Below are 21,934 nucleotides of genomic sequence, written 5' to 3' on the forward strand. Positions count from 1 at the left end.
AAATGTCCCTCCCACGCACCACCACCACCATCACCCGCCTCCTCACCAAACGCCCACCCACCCACCTCATCATCCCTCACACCCAAATCCGCACCATCAAAGCCGGCGCCGCCTCCTCAGCCATCGAATCCCCCTCCACGCTCCCCTCCTACCATGACCGACTCGACCAGCCCCCAACCCCAACCCCAACCCCCCAATCAACGCTCTCAGCAGCCGAACACCTCATAACCACGCACCCATTGGTCCAATCCCTCCGCTCGAACCCCTCATACAAAGAATCCCGTCCCCATCTGCACATGAAATCCTCGCACCGGCCGAACCACTTCGTCGCGGGGACGCTCTCCGGCGCGAACAAGGTGACGGTGCCGCCGTATATGTTCACGTCGATTGTCAACCGCAAACCTTCCTCCTCCCAGGAGGGAACAACAACAACAAAAGAAGGGAAGGAATCTCCGCGCGCGCGCCTCATCTCGGTCTTTCATATCGGGCCGCAACTCTGCGGACACCCTGGGTATGTGCACGGAGGCTTGCTGAGCGTGATGTTCGATGAGGCGTTTGCGAGATGCGTCTCGGATTCGTTTAAGAGTGGGTTGGGCATGACGGCGAACTTGAATGTGGATTTTAGGAAGCCGGCGTTGCCGGAGCGGGTGTATGTGCTTAAGGCGGAGACGGTTAAGGTGGAGGGGAGGAAGGCGTGGGTGGAGGGTGAGATGAGGAGTATGCCGGCTCCTGGTAGTGAGGAGGGTGAGGAAGGGGAGACGGTCGTGGCGGAGGCGAGGGCGTTGTTTGTGGAGCCGAAGTTTGCGGAGGTAAGTTCTTTTCTTTTTTCCCCCCTTTGGAGTTGAATTTGATGGAGGGATGGGATGATGGCTGACTGATTGGTGTGGTGTAGTCCATGGTGCCGTTGTATCGGAATTGAAGTGTGAAAAAGCGGAGACAGGAGATAACAATACCCTTTCATTTTTTGTGCGATAGACTATAGACCTATGTAATCAACAGATAGATACATCAGCAGACTAATAGACTCACTGGCCTCGGATACGAGTGGCATTTCTATCTAAATGGAATCATGAAGCAACACCCCCGGACGCCCTTCCCACAAAGTCACAGAAAGCAGACAAATGTGGCCCGAACGCAAATTCCCCCCCAAAAAGACAAGTGCCCTAGGCATTGCATGAGTACCCCCTTTTGCAACCATAAGGGTATGTAGTTAGCTATCGTTCCGACGCACCATCAGTGCTCATTCGTGTTCTTTTTTTGCGTCATTCGAGATCCTCCATAGCATACTTTGAGTAGATCAACAGATCTTATGTGCAATAATCAGGACAAGTGGAAGGCTCCCTGGCCTTCTTTAATGGCAACTGACAGCCGCTCGCGGAGTACATCCAGGCTGCTGTAGTCTGGAAGCTTCAAGTAGTTGACACAGGTCATGACGCTCGGCAGGTAATCATCTGGCGTGTAAGGCGGCTCGCTGGGACGGCACACCACCGTGAAGATGGGGGTGAGACTCTTGAAACCTGTATATTCATTAGTATATAATTCCCATATATTCACAACGCAAAGTACGTACCGCCAATCGGGAGTTTGGGACTGCCAGTAACAAATTGTAAAAAGTCTCGCCGTTGTTGAGGGTTCAATTCACTCATCGTCTGAAGCAGATTCCGCACGCTTCGGCTGTCCATGTTGAAACCGTGATCGGCCTTGATCGAGTCCATCAGAGCTGCAGAAAAGCCGTTAGCTATCTCCAGAAATACATGTACAAGCGGATCCTTACTTTCAATAGTCCAGTCCTCTTCAGCCCGGCCAAACAGCATGACAAGCTCCTGTGGCGTGAACGTCCGAAGCGCGGAGTAGGGGAACACCTGCGAGAATCCGGCCCGGAAGGCCTCCACCTGTCGCTGGACACCGCTACCCAGAGTCATGTCTATCACCCTTTCGACATACAGATCAACGTTCTCGTTTGTTACCGGGATGTTGGAACCGTCCTTGATCAATTCGATGGCCGGGTAGCCGGGCAGGGTGAAATCCAAGCTCAGGTCTTCGACCTTGACTCCACCCACCTCGATCTGCTGCAGCGCTTGAGCCTTCTGGGCTTTCGACAGTATCCGGTTGTCGTCCACGGCCTTCTTAGCGTCGGCAAACGACTTCAACAGAAGCAATGATTTTGCCAGATCATGGTCAACTGCTTTGACTGTGCCAAGAGAGGGGGCAACAGAAGATGAGCTGGCAGCGATTCGGAAGAAGGCCGGGTTGAAGGATATGTCAATGATTCTCGAATCGAGCATTGATCGAGCAACAAACTTGCCCAGACACTTGAATAGCTGAAGCTGTTTTTTGCCAGATTCGGAAGCGGCTTGCTCCTCACTCATGGGTGCCGGGAATAGGCCTCGCTTGCCAAAGGCATACTCATCGCCGTGGACGGACTCATTCTCACGCCAAAGCTTGAGCTTCTTCTTTGAGAACTCCTTCGATACGGTAGAGTAGAACTCCAGTGTGGGACCAAGACCGGTACCGACTTCTTCGAAGTACTCAACTTCCAACACGCTGGGCGACGAACCGTACAACTCCATTACCTTCATAGCAGAGTCGAGAATACGGCTTCTCGAGATCCGTACTTTTTGTCGCTGTAGCCGCCCCAGAATAGGCCGATCATCGCGCCGGTGATCGTTGCGGTTGTCGTCGTTCTGAGAGTTGTGCCATCTCATCATCGCGCGAGAGTAGCCAAACGCCGTCGACTGAAGGAACAGATGCCGTGTCTCGAACGGGAAGAGGAACGGAAAGAGGCGGGCGAGATCTTCACTCCAGCTGGGAAGGCAGCTGCTTGCTACGATGAGTGGCTCTTCCAGTTGTCGATTGAGCTTGGCTGTGAGTTTCGTATTGATGAACTGTGCCAATGGCTCTGGCGTGAGAGAGACCAGGTCTTTGGTCTCTGCAAGTATATCATCTAGGGTGGTGTTCATCTCATGCAAGACACGAAGCAACTGAAGGATGGATGCCGTCGTTTGGTCTTGACTGAGCGACGCAGGCATATCACTGCTATCGTCCTTCGGTGTAGAACCGGATGTACCTTGAGTGAGCGTGGAAGGTTCCGGTGGGGGCGGACCTGGTGCCCGTCTGAACTTGACCGTATGAACGGCAGACCAAACATTCCGGGCATTGGGCTCAGCGTGCTGGCGGTTGTGATGAACAGCACGATAGATGGTGGTCTCGTTCGAGACCGGTTCACCGTCCACGCTGAACTCAATATGCCAGTCAGTCGGAATCGATGCCATAGCAGCCGCATATGAGGCGAAAGGCCGCCCGGCCATTGCCAGCGAACTGCCACCTGGAGGATTCTGCGCAGAACTGGAAGCAGACGCGGATGATTTGGATGCTGGCGTCGTTTGCGAGGGAGTAGCCACGCGAGTGCCGTCTTCCTTCCGAGCAGTGACCTTACCCGAAGATGCTAACTCCATGTTGACGGCAGTGGGGTCATGGACGTTATCATCCGAGAGATCGTCATCCAAGTCATCAACGATGGCGTTCAGTTCTTCGTCCTCGCCGTCATCTTCTGGATCTTCATCATCACTCATTTGCCGTTCATCGGCACACTCCAGGGGTTCATTCTCGTGCTCATTTTCACCTGAAGCTTGATGCCGACCGGACCGCCGAGACCGGGAGCTGTGGTCACGTCCCTCAGCTGGCGAATCGTTGGAACCAGAGCGTGTCTCTCCTGGGCGCTGTGGTCGCCCAGTGTTTGATGATGCTCGAGGCGTGGCGGCGGCATCGCTAGTAGGGAACTCTCCACCGGCCAGCTGATCTCGGAGGCGCGCCGCATTAGCGATTTGGTTGAGGATTGTTTCACGCGTGCGTGATGGTCTGGGCCGATCTGTAAGACTGATTCTAGGGTGAAGGAAATCATCCAGAGCCTTAAAGGTCGCTATCGCGTGGATGGAAACCATGATGTTTCGATACGTGCGAGGGATATCCGAATCTTCGTCCGCCACAAGCTTGAGTCTGAGTTGCTTGCCAAGCATGTAGGCGGCATTGCTACGCGTATTCTCCAATGAATTATGACTGACGGTGGAGACCTCGAAATGCTCAGTCCGGCTGAGTAGATCCTGTAGCTTGTGAATGAGAACACTGAAGCGCGTGGTTGCTGTGCTTTGACTCTGGGCCTTTTCTGAAATGGTAGATCCCATGAAAGCTTGTAGGAAAGCCGCCCGAGCCTCACGCATGGAAGTGGCTAATAGACTGGTTAGCATGGAGTCTCCAATGAAATTGGCGCAAAACTTACCTTGAAAATCTCCGAATACAGCGAGCAGCACCTTGATGATACCGGAGTTGAGTAGTTCCGAGCTCGTGATGCTTTCCAGTGCATCGCCATCAAAATAGGTTGCAAGCTTTTGGAAAAGCGCAAGGCCGTCTTCATCACCTTCGCCAGCATAGAACGCCTCAATCTGCGCTCCAAGGGTCTTAAGTTCGTTCAAAGTCTCCAAAGCTTTGTCCCGCATATCTCTTCCTTGGCTGGCTTCGTAGATATCAACGAAGGCACGAGCATCGCGGATAACAATATCTCGCATAGCGTTCTCGATTCTGGCAGAAAGGGCATGACTGGAGAAGGATGAGGAGCTTGCAGATTCAGACATATCGTCGTTGTCTTCGTCGTCCTGCTCATCATAATCATCTCCTCCCTCGGCATCGTCGCCACAATTGTCTTCCGCGCTGCCAACCGCATCGTTTCCACCGTGGGATGGCTTAGCGTCCACAGCAGCATCCTGGGCAGGCGATGAATCGCTCGCTGGCTTCACCTGCTTTTCTGTGGAAAGTGGTCCCTCGGCAAGCTTGAATATCTCGGAAATGACACCTTCACGGTGGAATTGGTGTCGATAAACATGCTCCAAGCGCTGAAACAAGATCTCTGCACAGCGCAGCGCAGAGGACACCAGACTCGGGTGGTCCTTCTGCGAGAGGATGGCCGCTAAGAACGACGCATACGGGACCGTCCGCAATGCCTCTTCAATCAGACTAGCATCTAGGTTATGCAGCATCTTGTGCTGAGCGGTCAGGACCTTTTGGCGCACCTCTAGGTTAACAGTACTAGAGTAAGCATCGGTCAAGGTTGGCAGCAAGATCATAGCGAAGCGCTTCAATTCCGTCTTGCAGTCCACAAGCAACGAGCGCCGTTTCTCCTCAGATTCCTTGGCCTTGGGTGATTTTGGCTGGCGAGCAGCATCGCCCTCAGCAGGCAAGCCAGCCAAACCATCCGCCGAGAGAAAGAACCGGTTCGGCGCACCCGGTAAGAGCTCACAAATAACATTGAGAGTTTCGAACACCTGTTCGCGGGGCCGATGAATAAGCGCTTGCATAACAAGAACACTGTCCATCTTGACAGCAGTGCCCTCTAGGTTTGCCGGCGGCGATACTCCCGTCAGAATCTGATAGAGAGTGTCGACCACATCCATCTTGAGCAATTCAACGGACAGTCTCGGACTCGCTTTTGACGTGATGGCCAAAACGCGGAGGAACTGTGTATGAATGTGCGGCCCGATAAGATTGGTGGTGCCGGGCAACAGCAGCCGAAGCACAGCCTTGAGCATGGCAGGTTCGATGAGCTCTTCCAGCTTCTCTGGCTTATGCTTAAAGCTCTCAACAATGCGAGACACACATAGACAGCCCTGCTCGACAACCTTGGGATCGTTGCTTGCGAGAACATTGAGCAGAGTGGGCATGACGTCTCTAACCACGGGGAATGAATCGTGAGGAAGGTTGCGGCAGCAATTAGCGGCTGTTGTGACTGCCGTACGCTGTGTGCTAGTTGGGAAAAAATCAAGATACGTCAAGCAAGCCGTTAAGCCCCCTTCGCGAACGATAGACGCGGGAAAATCCACGGATATTTTCGCCAGAGTCTGCAGCAACTAGTTAGCCTGCCAACCCAAACAGGGGCATACGGATAACAAAGATCCAGGAATGACTTACGCTGAGAGCTTGCTCAGCCAAATCGATGAATTGAATGTCCAGCAACTTCTGACAAAGGACGGGGACAGCTCCTCCGTAAACAACATTGGCCACGGAGCCACGTAAGGCCTCCATCAAATTGGCCAGGCAGCGACATGCGAGAAGCATGATCTCCGGGTTTTCCTCACCGAAGTCGCTTGGCTGCATCAAGGCGACCAATTCCTTTACATACGGATCTGGGGAAAACTGGCCGGAAAGATTATCCTCATTTGATACAAGTAGTAGATCAGAGAGCTCCTGCAGAGCGATCAGCTGAATGGACGGGTCATCCTTCATCCTCAGGTTGCATAGAATATCTCGCAAACGCGAAGACATGCCCGACATCATGCCGCTCAAAGCACGGAGGGTGCTTTGCAGACCCAAGGGGCTCCGCGACCCAAACAGACTGTTGTGGAAAAGGTCCCCATCATCCTCGTCGTCATCGTCATCCAGACCAGAGGGGATGGTTCCCTCGTGGCTATCACTTGGAGGAGAAGAATCCCGTTCTTCGCTTAGTTCTTGATCCTCCATCTCCTCTTCCGCCTCCTTCATAATAGTGTCGGGACTGGCTCTGGAAGGGCGCTTCTTTTGTCGACGAGGCGATGACTGAGCTGCTGAGGCATTATCTATCACAAGAGTCAGCTCGTTCTATCCACGGAGGCGCAGACATGTGCCTCCCAGGGTTGGAGAACTTCTCCACCGGGCCGTTCCATTCTCACCTTGTGACACCTTCCCGCTCCTGCCTGACTTCCGTCTAGACGCCGGAGGGGAGGTCTGATTCCTTGATGAATCCTCGGCGGGATGTGATGAAGGACTGAAAACATGGTACAGTCAGCCCGCATACTCTCAAGATCCCCATCGTAACTTACCCAGATTGGGACATCGCTGGACGATTGCGAGTACCGCGGCGGGTGGTTGCAGGAGACTGCGCCGCTCGAGGGGGAGTTGCACGTCGCTGTCGCTTGGCTTTTCGGGGAGGGGAGGAGGGATTTGATTGTTCTGGGGCGTCTACCGATCGATCACGTCGCGCAGGGGCCTTTCGCTTCCGGTTTGAAGCCGAACCAGCGGCCGCGTTCGCAGGAGAGGGACCGGAGCCGGTAGACGGAAGAGAGTCTGCAGCTACTCTCGCGGCGGAGCGAGTGATTCTGGAGGACATGAGAAAACGTTCACTTACAGGATGTGGGTGGGACAGAGGTGGAGAGTGTCGTGTGTGCGATCAGGATGAAGATGAAAACAGCTTGTAGTGTGATGAGGGGAATTCCCACCCGACCCAGATAGCGAACGATTATGACGGTGATGGTTCCCGTCGAGTACGCAGCTGGTGGGTAGAGCTCTCCATCCACCCAAACAGTTGGACAGGCCTGTAGGGAACGGGCTCTTGCGGGAGTACCACGAAAGAGGGGAAAGAATCCAAGATCAGGTCACAGGGCACAGGGCCAAAGAGTGAAGGGCAAAGAGATCAAGTATGTACCTAGCGGCAGTGGCGGAAGGTCCAGCAGAGGTTGGCTGAGTGGAAGAGTCCTCAAGAGGGTCCTGGCGGTGAGCACTGGGCCTTTGTCTGGCCATATGTCGATTGCTAACGAGAGCTAGATAAGGAGGGCTCGCTCGTCACTTGTCACCGTTAACCCGCCATCCGTTACCCTAGGGAATGTTGACCAAGCGTGGGTAGAATGGCGAATTGGGTTCCGTCGACGATCCGGGGGAGGGTTGTAGCTGAGGGACGGCCGATCGGGGGAGGACGTGAAGGGGGCGATATTTGAGAGAACAAAGGTGTTCACTGGTAACAAAGGAGTGATCAATTAATAATATATACCAGAAAGTGCAGATGATCGTAAGGGTCGTTGTTGAGAACAGAGGAACGTGAATCGGGGTGAAATGGAAGTGGTGGTGGATGAGGTGAAGGTGATGGTCGGAGTTTGGGGGGGGAAGATGATTGACGTGGTTGGCGGTGGTGAGTGACGCCGGCCTGAGGAAGCCAGTCCGGAAGGCGTCAGACAGCCAAAGTGCAGCCTCAACCACTATCTACCACCACTAGAGAGGTTACGGCATTTTCCTATATAAAGCCCCCAACTGTTGGGGTTTTCGGTGCGGAATAAACCACAATTCTAACCTGGAGAATTTATCTAACTAGTTCACCTGGACCAACGCGATCAACAGGGTTTGACCTCTTCATGTACTCTTGTGTGTCCAGTAGTTATCTGCAGTAGTTAGAAGCTGATTAATAACATGACCCATCCCAATAGCCAAGGACCAAAGGGCTAGAATGGCTGTATATATCAGTAATCCTCATGTTGATGTGCTGCAGCCCCGCTGAATGTATATGGTTTCTTCAGTAGCCATCAACCATGTCCGTTGTTGAGGTAGCCTGTGGTCGGACTTGAACGGGCAAATGCATATCCCGCTTTGGGCTATTTCCTAGCACTAGTAATAGTAATGTTGCAATCCACAGACATCGGGAGGTTACCACTAAGGTGTCATCACCAAATCTTCAGTAATACCTACTATCACTACATTCACATGAAATACATACTGTAGATGGGTAGCGTGACAGGCCCCTTGCTGATACTCCTTGACACTATTTATAAGTTATAATTGGCTACCTGAGGGGCAGTGATGATCATAATAAACATACCCATATGGTACTTTATGTATGATATGAGAAAACTGCAGATAGGCGAACAGACCACTTCGCTTCAAGCCTTCTCCTGATCGATGCACAGAGCGAGAGAGAGAGAGAGAGAGAGAGAGAGAGAGAGAGAGCCAGCAAATCTACTCGGTAGGTACCTTGGTGTCGCGCCATACTGCCATGATCTGCATTTTTTTTCCCCATCAGAGCATCACATCTGTGACATTCCACCCAGTGCGGAACTGCAGATGACTGCATCTGCGCGGGGGGTTCATTGAATCTTATCGCGTGCGTGCCTCGGATTCATTACCCGGTCGGATGTGTGAACAGCTTTAATTCCGTTAATCCACGGTTAATTCACGATGCATGCAAGAGTTGAGGAGGATGATAGTTATGCCTAATGGAGCCATAGACAGCACCGTAACGGCTATAGCGTCGGGCTGGTCTCCACCTTAATGACCTAGATTCTTTTGGGAAAATCTTGCGGCAAGACAGGGTAATTCTGCCCGTGTATGGAGTAGATAGGCGAAGCAGTTCTTCCCGAACCATGCGGAGTGAGTGGACTGTCGCCAGGGGGATGGTGACTCACTCCATTTTAATCAATTGGGGGATGTCTGCCAACAACTGTTATAGGAAGTGTGGATTGGAGATGACTGGCTTGGGAGAGAAGAATCCTGCAGGGAGATTGAGTCAAGGGATGCCTTTCAGACCGACCCTTGAGGGGTAGAATAGTGAAATAGGATGGATGACAGACATCAAGTACCCCCTCACAGGGCTGTTGTGCTGGGCCCGATCGATGGAGAGATAGATAGCCGGTTACCGGATATGTGGGTTTGTGACGGACATGTACCACTTTGGGGTGCCATTCTCGTTATTAGGTAGAGTCAAACACTCCAGGTTAGCTAGGTGGGAGAATAACAGCCTGCTAGGCACACCATGATTGCCTGCGCGTCCAGGATGCGGGACAATACTATAAGAGTAAGTAAGATGGGGCTCGGTGGTAAATGCTCGATACGGTGAAATTGATGATGTGATCGCGCCCCCGAGGTACACCGAACGTCCGTCTTGGTCGTTTTTTCTTCCCCGCCCGCCTCTTGCATTTCCCCCACGCTGACTAACCCCCCCCCTGCGCCCGCATCCCATCCTTTTACCGGCGAACTCAAATCTCATCCATCGTCCATATCATCTCTCTTCGCCATTCCATCCCTCCTGATCTCTCTTCCGTCTGTCTCCGACTCATTCTCCTAACCATTTTCCATCGATTTTGGGCCAGATTTGGTCCCTCCCAGCCTCTCCCACCACTCTGGGACACCATTCTGCCTCTCATCTGCAACCATGACCGACGCAATCAGTGACGATGTCCACCGGCGATCCTCGCCTTTGCCTCCGGCTCCGATGGACGACTACACCTTCCCGGAGCTTCGTCTGAAGCGCACAATGGATGACCCCGAAAAGACCCCGCTCCTCTTGGTGGCCTGTGGCTCTTTCTCGCCCATCACCTACCTGCACCTGCGCATGTTCGAAATGGCCGCCGATTACGTCAAATTCAGCACGGACTTTGAACTGGTCGGGGGTTACCTATCCCCCGTGTCAGACGCCTATCGTAAGGCCGGTCTGGCTAGCGCTGAACATCGGTAAGACATTTGTGTCCCACTCTGCCATCCTACCAACTGTACATTCCGCATCATCCGCCTTCGTCCATGCGCTAACTGCAATGATTCCAATAGTGTCGCTATGTGCCAACTCGCCGTTGATCAGACCTCCGACTGGCTGATGGTTGATACGTGGGAACCGATGCAGAAGGAGTATCAACCGACGGCCGTGGTGTTGGACCATTTTGATCATGAGATCAACACTGTACGACAGGGCATCGAGGCCGGCAATGGTACTCGCAAGCCCATCCAGATTGCTCTGCTGGCAGGTGCAGATCTGGTCCATACCATGTCAACTCCTGGAGTCTGGAGCGAAAAGGATCTTGACCACATTCTCGGAAAATACGGCGTATGTTTTCTGCCACTTTTCATCCTCATTCCTGGGATCTCCGCTAATACTCTTCCCAGACTTTCATCGTGGAACGCACCGGAACCGACATTGATGAAGCGCTCGCTGCCCTGCAAACGTGGAAGAAAAACATCCATGTCATTCAACAACTTATCCAAAATGACGTCAGTAGCACCAAAATCCGTCTGTTCCTGAGACGTGACATGAGCGTTCGGTACCTGATTCCCGTCCCTGTAATCCATTACATCGAACAACACAACCTCTACAAGGACGACAGCACAGCATCAACCGACAAGGGCAAAGGCCGACAAGAACCCGGATCGTCGGGGTGAATCGCCTTCCGGTGATTTCCACTCCCCGATTTGAAACGAACCATCCGAGTCGTCCCGCTTTCACCACCACAGGAAGACTCGAGCACAGGCAGAAGAGAGAGAAAGAGAACAAATGGGCATCCATTGTAACAGAGTCAGCCCCGGTCGTCTCATGAACCCATTGAGATACCCAGTTCAAAGACCGTGCGGGATATCTCGGCCCGGTGCCAGAGTCATCATCACATCCCCCGCTGTAACAGATCGATCTCTCTCTCTTCGTTCGTCATTTTGTTACCCTGCCTCTTTCAAAATGTGCTTGATAAACCACTCCAGTGACATCCGCGCCCCTTTGATCCCGACCGGGCACGGATACCACGGTGAAACGGGACATGAACTACCCCCTTCCTTATTCCCCACCTATAATGGTGGACGTCGGTTTCTAAAAGAAAAGAACTTAGGTCATGTTTTGATGCTATGTCCTTTTGATTATATCAGGCGTTCCGCAGTGTTACGAGTAATGCGTTGAAGATACCATAGATTAATATTTTGCCTCCGCCCCTTCTTTTTCGGCCTGCTTTTTGTGTGCTGCTATCATGTCCCCTCGATGATGTTTATACCCTGTTTATTTGGTTTCTCCCGGCTGGTTTGAGATATGTGTACCGATACGTTAGATGATTACCTACAAAGATGATGGTAGAATTAGACTTGAAATCGGACAAACAAACAGAACAAGTACCATTTTCCTTTCCTGCTGTCATGATCGTGAGAGATCGGGTATCTAGTGCTAACTAGTAAGAAAAATAAGTCTTCTATACTCAATCCACAAAGAACGCGGAGTGATTGAAGTTGTATGTATGAAGGTGGGTATGGACAGCAACAGGGTTCCCACAAGAATAGTAGTAATATGTAAGTGAGAAATATAGACAACCCGAAAAGTCGAAGATTGAAAACATGCTGAGGTTGCAACATAATGACATACCCCACCAGCAGACAAACCCATTCCAGGTAGGGAATACATGTCCCCAAAGCTATCTATTGCGGTTGAAACGGAATATTTATAAGACAAAAGGCAAAAGGACACACAAAAATCAGGCATGAGTTCATATACATCATCAGGAGGTTCAGAGTGGGGAGGGGATATAAATATATTTTAGTCATCACAATCATTCCATAGATCCTCAGCTTCTATGACCCCGAGACAGTGGTCGGGGTTGGTGTTGTCCATGACGGCTACCACGGTCACAGGGGTGCCTGAGGATGCACCGGCCTCGGAGACCAGCCGGCGCGCGTCATCGATGGTGCTCGAGCTCGTAAGGCGGAACCAGTCCTTGCGGGAGACCCCGAAAGGTAGACCCAGTTCAGTGAAGGCAGAAACGTGCATATCTACATAGTTGCTCTGGGAGACGAAGCGGAGATGCCGTGGGGGCACGATTTCGGACGGTGAGAGATGAACCCATGACTTGGCGTTGGGGTGCTGGATAGCAGTGAGGAGAATGTCCAGAAGACGGACTTTACCCGAGGCAGACACCCTGGGAATCTGATCGAGTGACACGAGCATGTCACGGACGAGTGGACGCTGATTGGGTTTGCCGTCTGACTGCGGGAATGAGTTCGTGGTCTGTTGGGCTGGAATATAGTCTGATGGGGCGGCAGAACTTGATGCGGATGACATGCTCATAGGCGTCAAAGCCATGGACGCAGCGCCGATAGCCCCGCCAGGATGGAAGCCCTTGAAGATCTCCGCCGGCCCTCTACCAGGGGCTGTATGTAGCCGCCGGGCCGTAGCGATAGCCAGTGCATCTCCCAGCGATAGGGCTACCGTGGTGGACGAGGTCGGGGCACATACGCCGATCGAGGTCTCTTCATCCTCGTGGATCGGTGCCGGCAAGAGGATCCCCATGTTCGAGGGGTGGAAAGATAGCAGAGGGCAAGTCGACGAGACCATATGAGAAGTAACGGCGATAACCGTAACGGTTGAAGGAATGTGAGGGAGCATGAGCAGAAGCTCCGGTGTACGGCCCGAAAAAGATATTAACAATAGTGTATCATGCTGGTGCGTTCAGTTTTAGTCAGTGTGTGGTTCACCCTTACATATAGACCAGAACATCCTTACCGGTCGTATCATGCCCAGGTCGCCGTGCAAGGCTTCCGTGGGATGCAAAAAGGCACTGTAGATCCCCATGCTGTTCATGGTGGCTTCCAGCTTCTGAGCAATCTTGCCACTCTTGCCGACACCGCAGCAGACCAATTTCCCGCCATGCTTGATGGTGCGCACGATCTGAGCCACCGCGCGCGCGAGGTTATCTTGAGCCAACGGATCGGTCTGGTAAATGTGCTCCAGATGCGCCAGAGCGGCGCGCTCCGCCGCGATAACCTGCAGGGCTGAAGCCACGGGCGCAGTGTCCTTGGTTCCCATTAGCGGGACTTCGGAGGGATCTGGAGGAGTCATCGGAAGGAGGAAATCATCGTGGATGGAGGGGTTGGACTCCGGGAGGGGCATGGCGGGCGACAGCGGGATCGCGAATGGCTGCTTTAGGTGCCCCATGGTCATGAAACCATTCTGTGGGGGAGAGAGAAAGAGAGGGAAAGAGAGTGAGACGGCGCCTTTCTCCCAGGAGGTAAGCCTGGGAAGAAAGATCCCGGACGCGAACCTGGAGACGCAGTTGAGGAGGGGAAAGGAGGAGAAATCCGATGGTGGGGGGGGGCAAAACAGAAACAAAAAAAGTGGAGGAGGGAAAGAAGAGAGGAGGGAAGGGAAAGTCCGGGTGGCTGATTTTGGTGATAGGATTATCTAGATTACTTAGTAGAGATAAAGAAAAGTTGCCTCGGATCGGATGTTCTTCTCCAATCCGCTTGCTAGAGCTGACCACCTCCCCGAACGATTAGAAATGAAATCTGGTCTTCCTTTTGCACCACCTTCTAGATCCCGATGCATGCATCCTTCTACGCACTTCTAAGTTCTAAACCCCTACTTAGTCGGTCTCCGCCCGGCCATTCGGAATCCGCCATCACACCATCCGCAACGCTGCTGATGTCTTGCAGATCCATTCCCCGCTGCCGTTCCGGACACGCTCAGTTGTCTTCCATGTCAATATTTGACTATCAATATTATTACAGTGGCGAAAAGATAATGCTAGTGTACACTGTCTGAAACAATTCATCCATCCATCCATCCTTTCAGTTGCCCCTCTTAAGCCCGGTTAAGCGGCTTGATACCCTTGTGGATAGCGGCAATTCCCCCAGTCAGATTCTCGAAGCCACGTCCCGGGATCATGAAGCCAGCCTTCTGGATCATGCCGCGGAACTCCTCCTGGCTAGGGAACTGCTCAATACTCTCCACCAAGTACTGGTAGCTGTCCCGATCACCGGCCACCAGCTGACCAATCATGGGAATGGCGCTGAAACTCCACTGCTTGTAGACCGCATTGAACAGGGCATTGTCGACCTTGCTGAACTCCATGCAGGCAAACACACCACCGGGCTTCAGCACACGGAACGCTTCGTTCAGGGCTGCCTGCTTATCCGTGAAGTTGCGGATACCGAAAACAACAGTGTAGAGGTCCACCGAGTTATCCGGAATGGAAGGCATGGACTGCGCATTGCCCTGCATGAACGACAGTCGGTTTGTGTTGTAGTAAGGAGTCTGCACGCTGCGCTTCTGACCCTCCGCCAGCATGTCCGGGTTGATATCGGCGATCGTTACGCGGGTCTCGTGGTCATTGTTGATGTTCGTCGCGTGGTCCAGCATGCGAAACGCGATGTCGCCCGTCCCGCCGGCGATATCGAGAATGTTCCAACCACGGCCGGCCGTATCGTGTTCGCGAGAGGGAAGTGCGGATCCGGGGTTGAGAGAGCGGACAAAGTGATCTTTCCACAGGCGGTGGATGCCCAGCGACATCATGTCGTTCATCACATCGTAGGACGAGGCAACGGAGCTGAAGACGGCTCCCACTAGACATTGGCACAGACATTAGTAAGCCCTTTCCTTCTCCAGTCCTATAGATGCAAAATATCCCAGATGAACCTACCCAAAGACTCCTTCTGTGCTTCGGGAACATTTTGGAAGCCGAAATGGGTCATGCGATCGTCCTGGTTGAACTTGGGCGGGTCCTGGGCACGTCGTGTGCAGGAGAAACAGCGGTATGGTGTCTCCGGGACAATAAATCGTCTCCGGGCTTGCAATTGGAGGCTCCTCCAGACGGTGCGAGACGACATGATGGCTGGACTGTGGTGAGGGTGGATGAATGGTTGGTCGGCGGAAAGAAGAACGAGAATCCCAAATGCGGAAGCCGTTCTGGATTCCGGATCCTCAGGCACCCGCCCGGTCTTTTTTTTCCCCAACTCTTCCGCCGGCTCCACTTTTCACTTATCGAGCACCTACTAGACTATCTAAATGCCCAACTACGCCTTCAGGTATACAGATAAAAAGAGTTCCTCTTGTGCGCTATAAGAGGTATGATTTGTCAAAATTAACACTTTCTATTCAATCCAACAGACGAAATCCGATTACGACTAGGTTTCCTTTGACAGATGAGCCGGAAGCTGCAATCCCTTCATAAGCCACTCATCAAATATCAATTCTCCTGCGGCTGGTCTGTCTCTGGGGTCCCATGTTAATGCTCTTCGCATAAGTTTCAAGAATGCTTCCTTGTCAGGTCCTTGGATATCAACCGCCCGTTCCTCAAGTGTCATCTTCGGCACCGGTGCAAGGTCCTTCCATTTGCCTGAATGTAGATTTTAGCCGAAGCTTCATGTCAAATAGCTGATTCAGTTGGCAACATACCATTCTCATCCCAAAATACCGAGCCTACTTTGCTTCGCTTAATGAAGTCAGTGAGAGGTGGTCCCATAATCGCAACCATTTCCGCAAGATGGACTCGATCATCAAAAATACCATCACTGTTTCTACCATCGAATAGTGTTCGGGTACAAACCATGTCCCAGGCCTGCATGAAAGTAAGTATAAACTACATGAAAAATGACCTCAATAAGCATAATCTCTCACCATCAGGGCAATGCTCCACACATCAACCTTGCTATCCCAATTCATCTTTAGCACCACTTCGGGGGCCCTGTAGAGATTTGGCATGATATCCTCGTCATGTTCTTCTTCGGTGAAGCGAGCTTCTCCAAAGTCACTGAGCAATGGCAATCCATTGCCGGGGACAACAATATGGCTGGTGTAGATTGTGCGCTCAGAACTAAGCACCTTTCTTGGCGAGGGTGCCTCAATCTCTGAATCCTCAAGACCCGAGAAATTCTTTGGGTCACCCGGAAGTAGTAGATTCTTTAATTGTAGATCTTTAGGACTGTCAGTCATGATGTACGATGGTTAGGATTGCTCGAAATTATACCAGTATGTATGACCTGCGCTTCAGTATGTAGGAAATCGACTATACCTAATACCTGTCGCATGCAGGGCTTCACGGCGTCAAGTCTCATCACTCTTCCAGGAAAGAAATTTAAAAACTGATCAACACTAAGACCAAGTGGTTGATGCACGAGGCACATGTGATGGCCATGAGGACCTTCTAGGAAGAAGTGCCCCCATAGTTTACGAATAAGATTTTGACCCGCATGGTCTGTTTCAACCGCACCTATGCGATCATAAACATCAAGTTCGTGATTTCTTTCCACACCAGTGACATAAATTTTCAAAGCGACATGCTTAGAATCACTGAGAGTGTTTAATCAGTAACAGGGTAGGAATTACGAGAGGGCCGACCGAGGACATAAGAAGCCTACCTTAAGTCGCGACCGAGCCAGACTGTAGAAGTGACACCATATCCCAACTTGGCAACGACCTGATATCGACCGTGCAGAATCTCCCCGAGGCGAACGGGGTAGTATTTCTCAGCATTGTAGGTTGGTAAAGTCTCTTCTTCAATAGCCTCTGCCGAATCAAGAATCTCGAATCCCGAGGTCGGAAATATGCGCGGTACCGTTTGAGCAGAAGATGAGGTCGACATTGCTCTGCGGTTCATGCACTGTGACCATCTACACAATGACTGGGGGTAACATCTGAGATAACCTCGGGACAAAGGCGAGTGGGCGTTGAATGTGAGGTTGGACACAAGACATTTGACGGCATGCGGTAAGCGAGCCATCTTTATGGGTCAGATATAATGGAAGTCCCTAGTATTCTCGTCATTTCACCATCGCTGTTTGTAGTCGGTCGTTAACATAAATAGCAACTGATCAAGGGGCGAAAGCCGGCGCGTCCTAATGCTTGGCGGGAACCACGCCAATCAAGGCTAACGGACCTGCTTATTGCTAAGAGCGCTCATAATTTTGATGAAACCCTAGACACTATCGCCGTCTACGGTATGCCCCTTATATACAGATTGATGAAGAAGGCTTTTCTTATAGGGACTTAGTTGCCATTCTCGATAAAGTGGGACAGGAACTTGATTGCCTGAAGAAGATACCTGTCAGTGCCGGCCAACAAGGAAAGTATAAGCAATAGACGATTAGAGTAAAAAAGCTCACCTCAAATCCCCACTCCATTTCATCTATATTCTTGAAATAATCCATAGTGTACCCACCTTGGGCCACCAAATAAGTGAGAAACTGTACAACTCGTAATGGGAAACAGGGCATGCGGCCTACCACGACTACTATCAGCACCGGCAATCACAGGACGAATGTCCGGGTTGCTTTGGAGGCGTTCGAGAAATCCCATGGTCACTCTACTCCAACCAATTGAGACAATTAAAAGCTTCACAGCTGTCAATTGCTCCGGTTAGCGCATAACATCGGCTGGATATAATGATGTGGGAGAGACAATGTAGGGCGGAAGTCACATACAGCTGCGGGCATACCCAGCGTCGTGTAGCTTTTTACCACATTCTATTATATCGTCAGCAAGTTCCGACTCAGCCCCAAACTCCAAATAGCCGCCAATGGTGATGGTTACGATCAGCGGCCTGTCAAGTCTCCGGTCTTCAGACTTTTCATAAACTAGAGGTTCTAAAACCTTAGACCTCAAATTCTCAACAATGGCAGTGTACCCCAAGGACCTAAGTGGCAGGGACTCCATGATATTCTGTATGCTTTCAGAGTTCAGATTAGAGGCGTTATCGGCATCGTGATTGATGAAGCGCAGCGCAACCCCTTTGCCGTGAGGGAGAGTCTTGGTTTTGGCCTCGGTCATTCGCTTGACGAACTCTGCCTGGGCGTCTCGGCGAATAGTATACTCCATTGCAGGGCTGTCATTTGAAATAGTTCGCAGAGTTGAGCAACATGCCAGATAGATACTGGCCATTTGAAGCTAGCAATAACTTACCACGTAGAACGCTTGTTGGTACATAGCAATCTTGATTGATAGGAGCACAATGTTTTGGAGCCCAACTGTGTTGTCATAGTCCGAATACATAAGTATGGCTTTCTTGACGAGGTGTGCCAGAAAATATTCTTTATCTTTGAAGGGTCCGGTCAAAAAGGCATCATCTTTGACTATTTTCCAAATATCTTTTGCCAATTTGGCCTCACTGTCTACCAGTTCGGAGTCAGACGGCATCGGTTCTTCCTCCCCCAGAATCCAACCAGAATACATTGTTGAAGGGGTGCTGTGCGGCATTGATTGACCATCTGGGGAACCAAGAGCTTTATTTCCTTGCCTAAAGTCTGATGCAGAGGCAGACCATAACCACTTTCCAGGGCTATTTGCTTCCGATCGTCTAATTTCCGGACAAGTGAGCGCCTGCGTTCGGACAACATGATTCCCCGTTGTCTAATCTGTTCCGCTCAAGGACAGGTCTGAACCGAACCCTGTGAAGTTCTGTTGACTACTTCGAGTACTCGGGCCTTCAGCTCATTCAACCGTACTAACTTTTCTTCTGTCTTAGCCAAGCTTGCCTTAGCAAACTCCAAAGAGGAAGATGCCTTCACTTCCTGCTCTTTGATATTCACTACTTCACCACAAACATTATCTTTATCCTTCATTAAGCTCTCCCGTTCCAGCTTAAGCATCAGTTCGTCTAACTCAAACGTAGTATCAACAGTGACGCTAGGTGGACTTGCCACTGTAGCCAGTTTCAACACAAATATCTTCTGCAGACTATCACGTTCCACGCTTGCCTGGATACTAAGCGTACAGTCGCTGGCGATTCTTTTGCCGAATGCATCTTGCCTTAAGCGACCAGCGCTCTGGGCTAAGTCCGCCAAGGGCGTATTTCTGGCGGATATCATCATGTGGCATCGAGCCTGGAATTGCGATCTCTTCGCTTGGAACTCTAGAAGTACCAGGAAATCATGGGCTCGATTACCTTCAGGTCGAAACCGAGTCCAGGTTCGTTGTATACTATCGACATTAGGGTCGCTCGATGTTGCAATAAGAGCATGTTCCTTCAACCAACATTCTGGCGGTTCAACCTCAATCAACTCCAACCCTATCTCAACAGGATCGTCAAGGAAGAAGTAATTTGATGGACTGGGGTCCGTGGATGTGTTCTTCTGCCGCTCGGTCTGAATAAACACAGGCTGAGTTGGGGCACCGGATTCTTGTGCTGAAAACAAGCTTGAACAACGCCCTTGCGGCCTAAGGTACCTACCAGAGGGCGTATCACTAGCAAGGGGTGTATCCCTACCACCTCATCACGGTTATTCTGCGGACCGCAATTTAGCAGTCCGAACTGCTCACCAGATAATGCTGAGAAGAGAGAGAGACTAATACGGACGTATCCGCCATCGAATTTAACTGCGGTCAGAAAGCTAGCTTTTTTCTTTTGTGGGACAATATCTCCACAATTCATGAAGTCGGCCGGGGATGCTGCCAGGACACCTGCAGATATGCTGGTACTTTTCGAATTGGCCGCTTTCTGTTCAGTGGCTTGAAAGCCCCAAGCTAGCATAGATTCACCCCTCGACTTTCTCATTATCTCTTGCTGCAAGCGAGTGAACGCACGATAGCTACCCTCGCCGTAGACCATTGGCATTGTTACATCAAAAACCCCAAGAAGACAATATGCGATGTCTTCCTCCCGTTTTTGTTTCTCTCCTGGATGCCCAGGACATACGTTGTGCAACACTTGCTTCACTCAGCACCGTCCCTTGCAAAAAGCGACGCGGAATTCCTATTCTTCGCTCGATCGTGCTTGACCTGGTTGCTTTTGTTCCAAGGTAGTGCCAGCGAGAATCATAAAAGCGAAGGTTATCAGGTGCCAGTAGCTCTTGCAACGTCCAGCCTCTTTTGAACCAGCGACAGGAGCAGAATTGAGTCAACGGGAAACGCCCATTCTCTCCAGAGCTGACATCTGCCAGGTAGGCATAGCAAATAGCTGCTTCGTTGTACCATCGAAGCATGGAATTGATGGCTTCACCGAGCTCTGTAGGGTCAGCCTTTATGATGTAACAAGTGTCAACCCATGCGTAATTGAGGCCATCCTTCTCTGCCTGTGCACAACACTTTGCGACCTTGTAAGGCATAGTAGCTCCTTTTTGGAGACGTCCATCTTCAATATCGTCGAATGACAATTCCTCGTCATCAGCTCCCCACGTATGCGACAGAATAGCATATGCGGGAACTGATCCATAGAAATACTCCAGCTTGAGTGTTTTCACATTGAGGAGGCGCATAATGTGATGGTTGAACTAATGGCCAGCGGCAAAGGGGGATCTAAGAAGAATTGGAATGTGTAACTGTCATATACAAAGGCAGGAGATCTTAATCGGAAAGATAAGCTTGCCACCACATATTACTTTGAGATACAGCCAGGGATTAGATATAAAAGTACCATAAAAGCCGAGTGACTACAGAGTAGAAGTTGCAGAACTCCAGCCTCGTTCGGTAGTTCAGCGGCGGGGTAAGATAAGGGGAAACAATTAAGCATGCGTTTGTGGTACGCACGTCCCTTCTAAGTACAGCAGCTGCAGTACTCTTGTTTCGTGACGGCAAAGATCCTCAGCCTTGATTGGGCAATTTAACCAAATTAAATTTGCATTGGCCCCATCCTAGACCAGGAGTCTCGGGGATAGGCGTTGAATGATGCGCAAACGGCTCGACTACAGCACTTTTGTAGTCATCCGAGAAGGCTATGTTAATCAGATCTGCAGGAACCTACGGCTAGGAAGTGACAAGTGGCTGGAAGTGAAGACATAGGATGCAGACCCACAGGCAACTGGGTGGTCAGTTGCGACACCTGTAGGGTTAATATCATGTTTGGAGCATGTATACCGCTCTCCGTTATTGACCTTTTCTACGTTGATCCCTTTTGGGTTGCATAATGCATTAGTTCCTGCGAATTTTAAGTATTGGATGATGGTGTCCAGGACTATAGTCTTGCGTGGACGGCGCAGGGCCTGCAAAGTTCTCAAGCTCTAGGTATAATTGAACAACACCGGTTCTCCATCTTGCTATTCTTTACGCCACAGCCTAATTTGTACTGAAACCGGGGGCAACAACGCTTTGCTCGGCGCTTAGTACTATTGAGTATGTGAAAATTATTGCAACTTCTGGCTTCCTCCCCTCGGGGTTCACGGTGGGCTTGGAACATTATAGTGGTGGCGATGACAGCAGACTGCCATAGGGGCTCGAATATACTCAAATCATGAGCGCAAAAGAACCAAGTCTACTCTACGGACAAGGCAACTCAAACCAGCTCTTAAACCTCTGCAAGGCCAAATACTGTACTCATTGGGTAGCATCAGACTGCCTTGTAAGATTACTGCCGTACCAAGCCAACGCTCGATCATCTGTCTTGAGAGATGAAGTAGGCAGATTTTCTGGTGTTCAGTATGAATTGGCAAACGAGGTTACTCGGATTGTTGACACACTGTATCAAAGTTCGCTTCGCAACTGTTGCCCGAGCGTTTTCTTATCCATCTCATCGAGACTATGGTCCTTCCTGTGAGATACACTATCCTGGCGGTCGAAGTTTTCACTTCCCAAATTGTAAAGAAAATATGCCATGTGGCCGTTAACATCCCACTTGCCTCTGTCCACTTGTCACTGGCTATACTTTCTAGCACTCTGACCCGGACCATAGACTTCGATACTGTATGGATTCTGACGCTGTCATTG

The 21,934-nt window shown here is 51.0% G+C and overlaps 7 protein-coding genes across 7 annotated transcripts; 2 read left to right on the forward strand and 5 right to left on the reverse strand.

Annotated features, from left to right (window-relative positions):
• Positions 1 to 2: 2 nt before the first annotated feature.
• On the forward strand, positions 3 to 919 carry BO79DRAFT_262748 (PaaI family thioesterase; the record flags this gene model as incomplete). Its single annotated transcript, XM_025686612.1, has 2 exons — positions 3 to 809; positions 893 to 919. The coding sequence occupies 2 exons, from the start codon at positions 3 to 5 to the stop codon at positions 917 to 919; spliced, it is 834 nt and encodes a 277-aa protein (XP_025541007.1).
• A 401-nt stretch (positions 920 to 1,320) lies between these two features.
• Positions 1,321 to 7,132, reverse strand: BO79DRAFT_144243 (HECT-type E3 ubiquitin transferase UFD4; the record flags this gene model as incomplete). The annotated part of the gene is made up of 7 exons (XM_025678372.1): positions 1,321 to 1,517; positions 1,571 to 1,720; positions 1,775 to 4,225; positions 4,277 to 5,888; positions 5,959 to 6,602; positions 6,696 to 6,790; positions 6,846 to 7,132. The coding sequence occupies 7 exons, from the start codon at positions 7,130 to 7,132 to the stop codon at positions 1,321 to 1,323; spliced, it is 5,436 nt and encodes a 1,811-aa protein (XP_025541008.1).
• A 2,695-nt stretch (positions 7,133 to 9,827) lies between these two features.
• Positions 9,828 to 11,317, forward strand: BO79DRAFT_7052 (nicotinamide/nicotinic acid mononucleotide adenylyltransferase). The gene is made up of 3 exons (XM_025689633.1): positions 9,828 to 10,236; positions 10,330 to 10,603; positions 10,663 to 11,317. The coding sequence occupies exons 1-3, from the start codon at positions 9,938 to 9,940 to the stop codon at positions 10,933 to 10,935; spliced, it is 846 nt and encodes a 281-aa protein (XP_025541009.1). The 5' UTR covers positions 9,828 to 9,937; the 3' UTR covers positions 10,936 to 11,317.
• A 437-nt stretch (positions 11,318 to 11,754) lies between these two features.
• BO79DRAFT_208450 (SIS domain-containing protein) lies at positions 11,755 to 13,678 on the reverse strand (the record flags this gene model as incomplete). Its single annotated transcript, XM_025682402.1, has 2 exons — positions 13,028 to 13,678; positions 11,755 to 12,964 (listed from the first exon to the last, which is right to left on the reverse strand). Coding segments are annotated over exons 1-2 (1,328 nt in total), but the record flags the coding sequence as incomplete, so codon positions are not given.
• Positions 13,679 to 14,034: 356 nt separating this feature from the next.
• On the reverse strand, positions 14,035 to 15,161 carry BO79DRAFT_170826 (class I SAM-dependent methyltransferase). Its single transcript, XM_025679544.1, has 2 exons — positions 14,943 to 15,161; positions 14,035 to 14,865 (listed from the first exon to the last, which is right to left on the reverse strand). The coding sequence occupies exons 1-2, from the start codon at positions 15,127 to 15,129 to the stop codon at positions 14,105 to 14,107; spliced, it is 948 nt and encodes a 315-aa protein (XP_025541011.1). The 5' UTR covers positions 15,130 to 15,161; the 3' UTR covers positions 14,035 to 14,104.
• A 265-nt stretch (positions 15,162 to 15,426) lies between these two features.
• On the reverse strand, positions 15,427 to 16,883 carry BO79DRAFT_144008 (kinase-like protein; the record flags this gene model as incomplete). The annotated part of the gene is made up of 5 exons (XM_025678363.1): positions 15,427 to 15,638; positions 15,698 to 15,860; positions 15,920 to 16,215; positions 16,269 to 16,591; positions 16,660 to 16,883. 5 exons carry the CDS (start codon positions 16,881 to 16,883, stop codon positions 15,427 to 15,429), a joined length of 1,218 nt encoding a protein of 405 aa, XP_025541012.1.
• Positions 16,884 to 17,287: 404 nt separating this feature from the next.
• Positions 17,288 to 20,490, reverse strand: BO79DRAFT_216350 (HET-domain-containing protein; the record flags this gene model as incomplete). Its single annotated transcript, XM_025683314.1, has 8 exons — positions 17,288 to 17,342; positions 17,460 to 17,640; positions 17,722 to 18,122; positions 18,200 to 18,229; positions 18,288 to 18,593; positions 18,746 to 19,380; positions 19,467 to 19,824; positions 20,015 to 20,490. The coding sequence occupies 8 exons, from the start codon at positions 20,488 to 20,490 to the stop codon at positions 17,288 to 17,290; spliced, it is 2,442 nt and encodes an 813-aa protein (XP_025541013.1).
• Positions 20,491 to 21,934: the final 1,444 nt, after the last annotated feature.

Source organism: Aspergillus costaricaensis, assembly GCF_003184835.1.
Source record: "Aspergillus costaricaensis CBS 115574 unplaced genomic scaffold BO79scaffold_11, whole genome shotgun sequence".
Taxonomy (NCBI): Eukaryota; Fungi; Ascomycota; class Eurotiomycetes; order Eurotiales; family Aspergillaceae; genus Aspergillus; species Aspergillus costaricensis.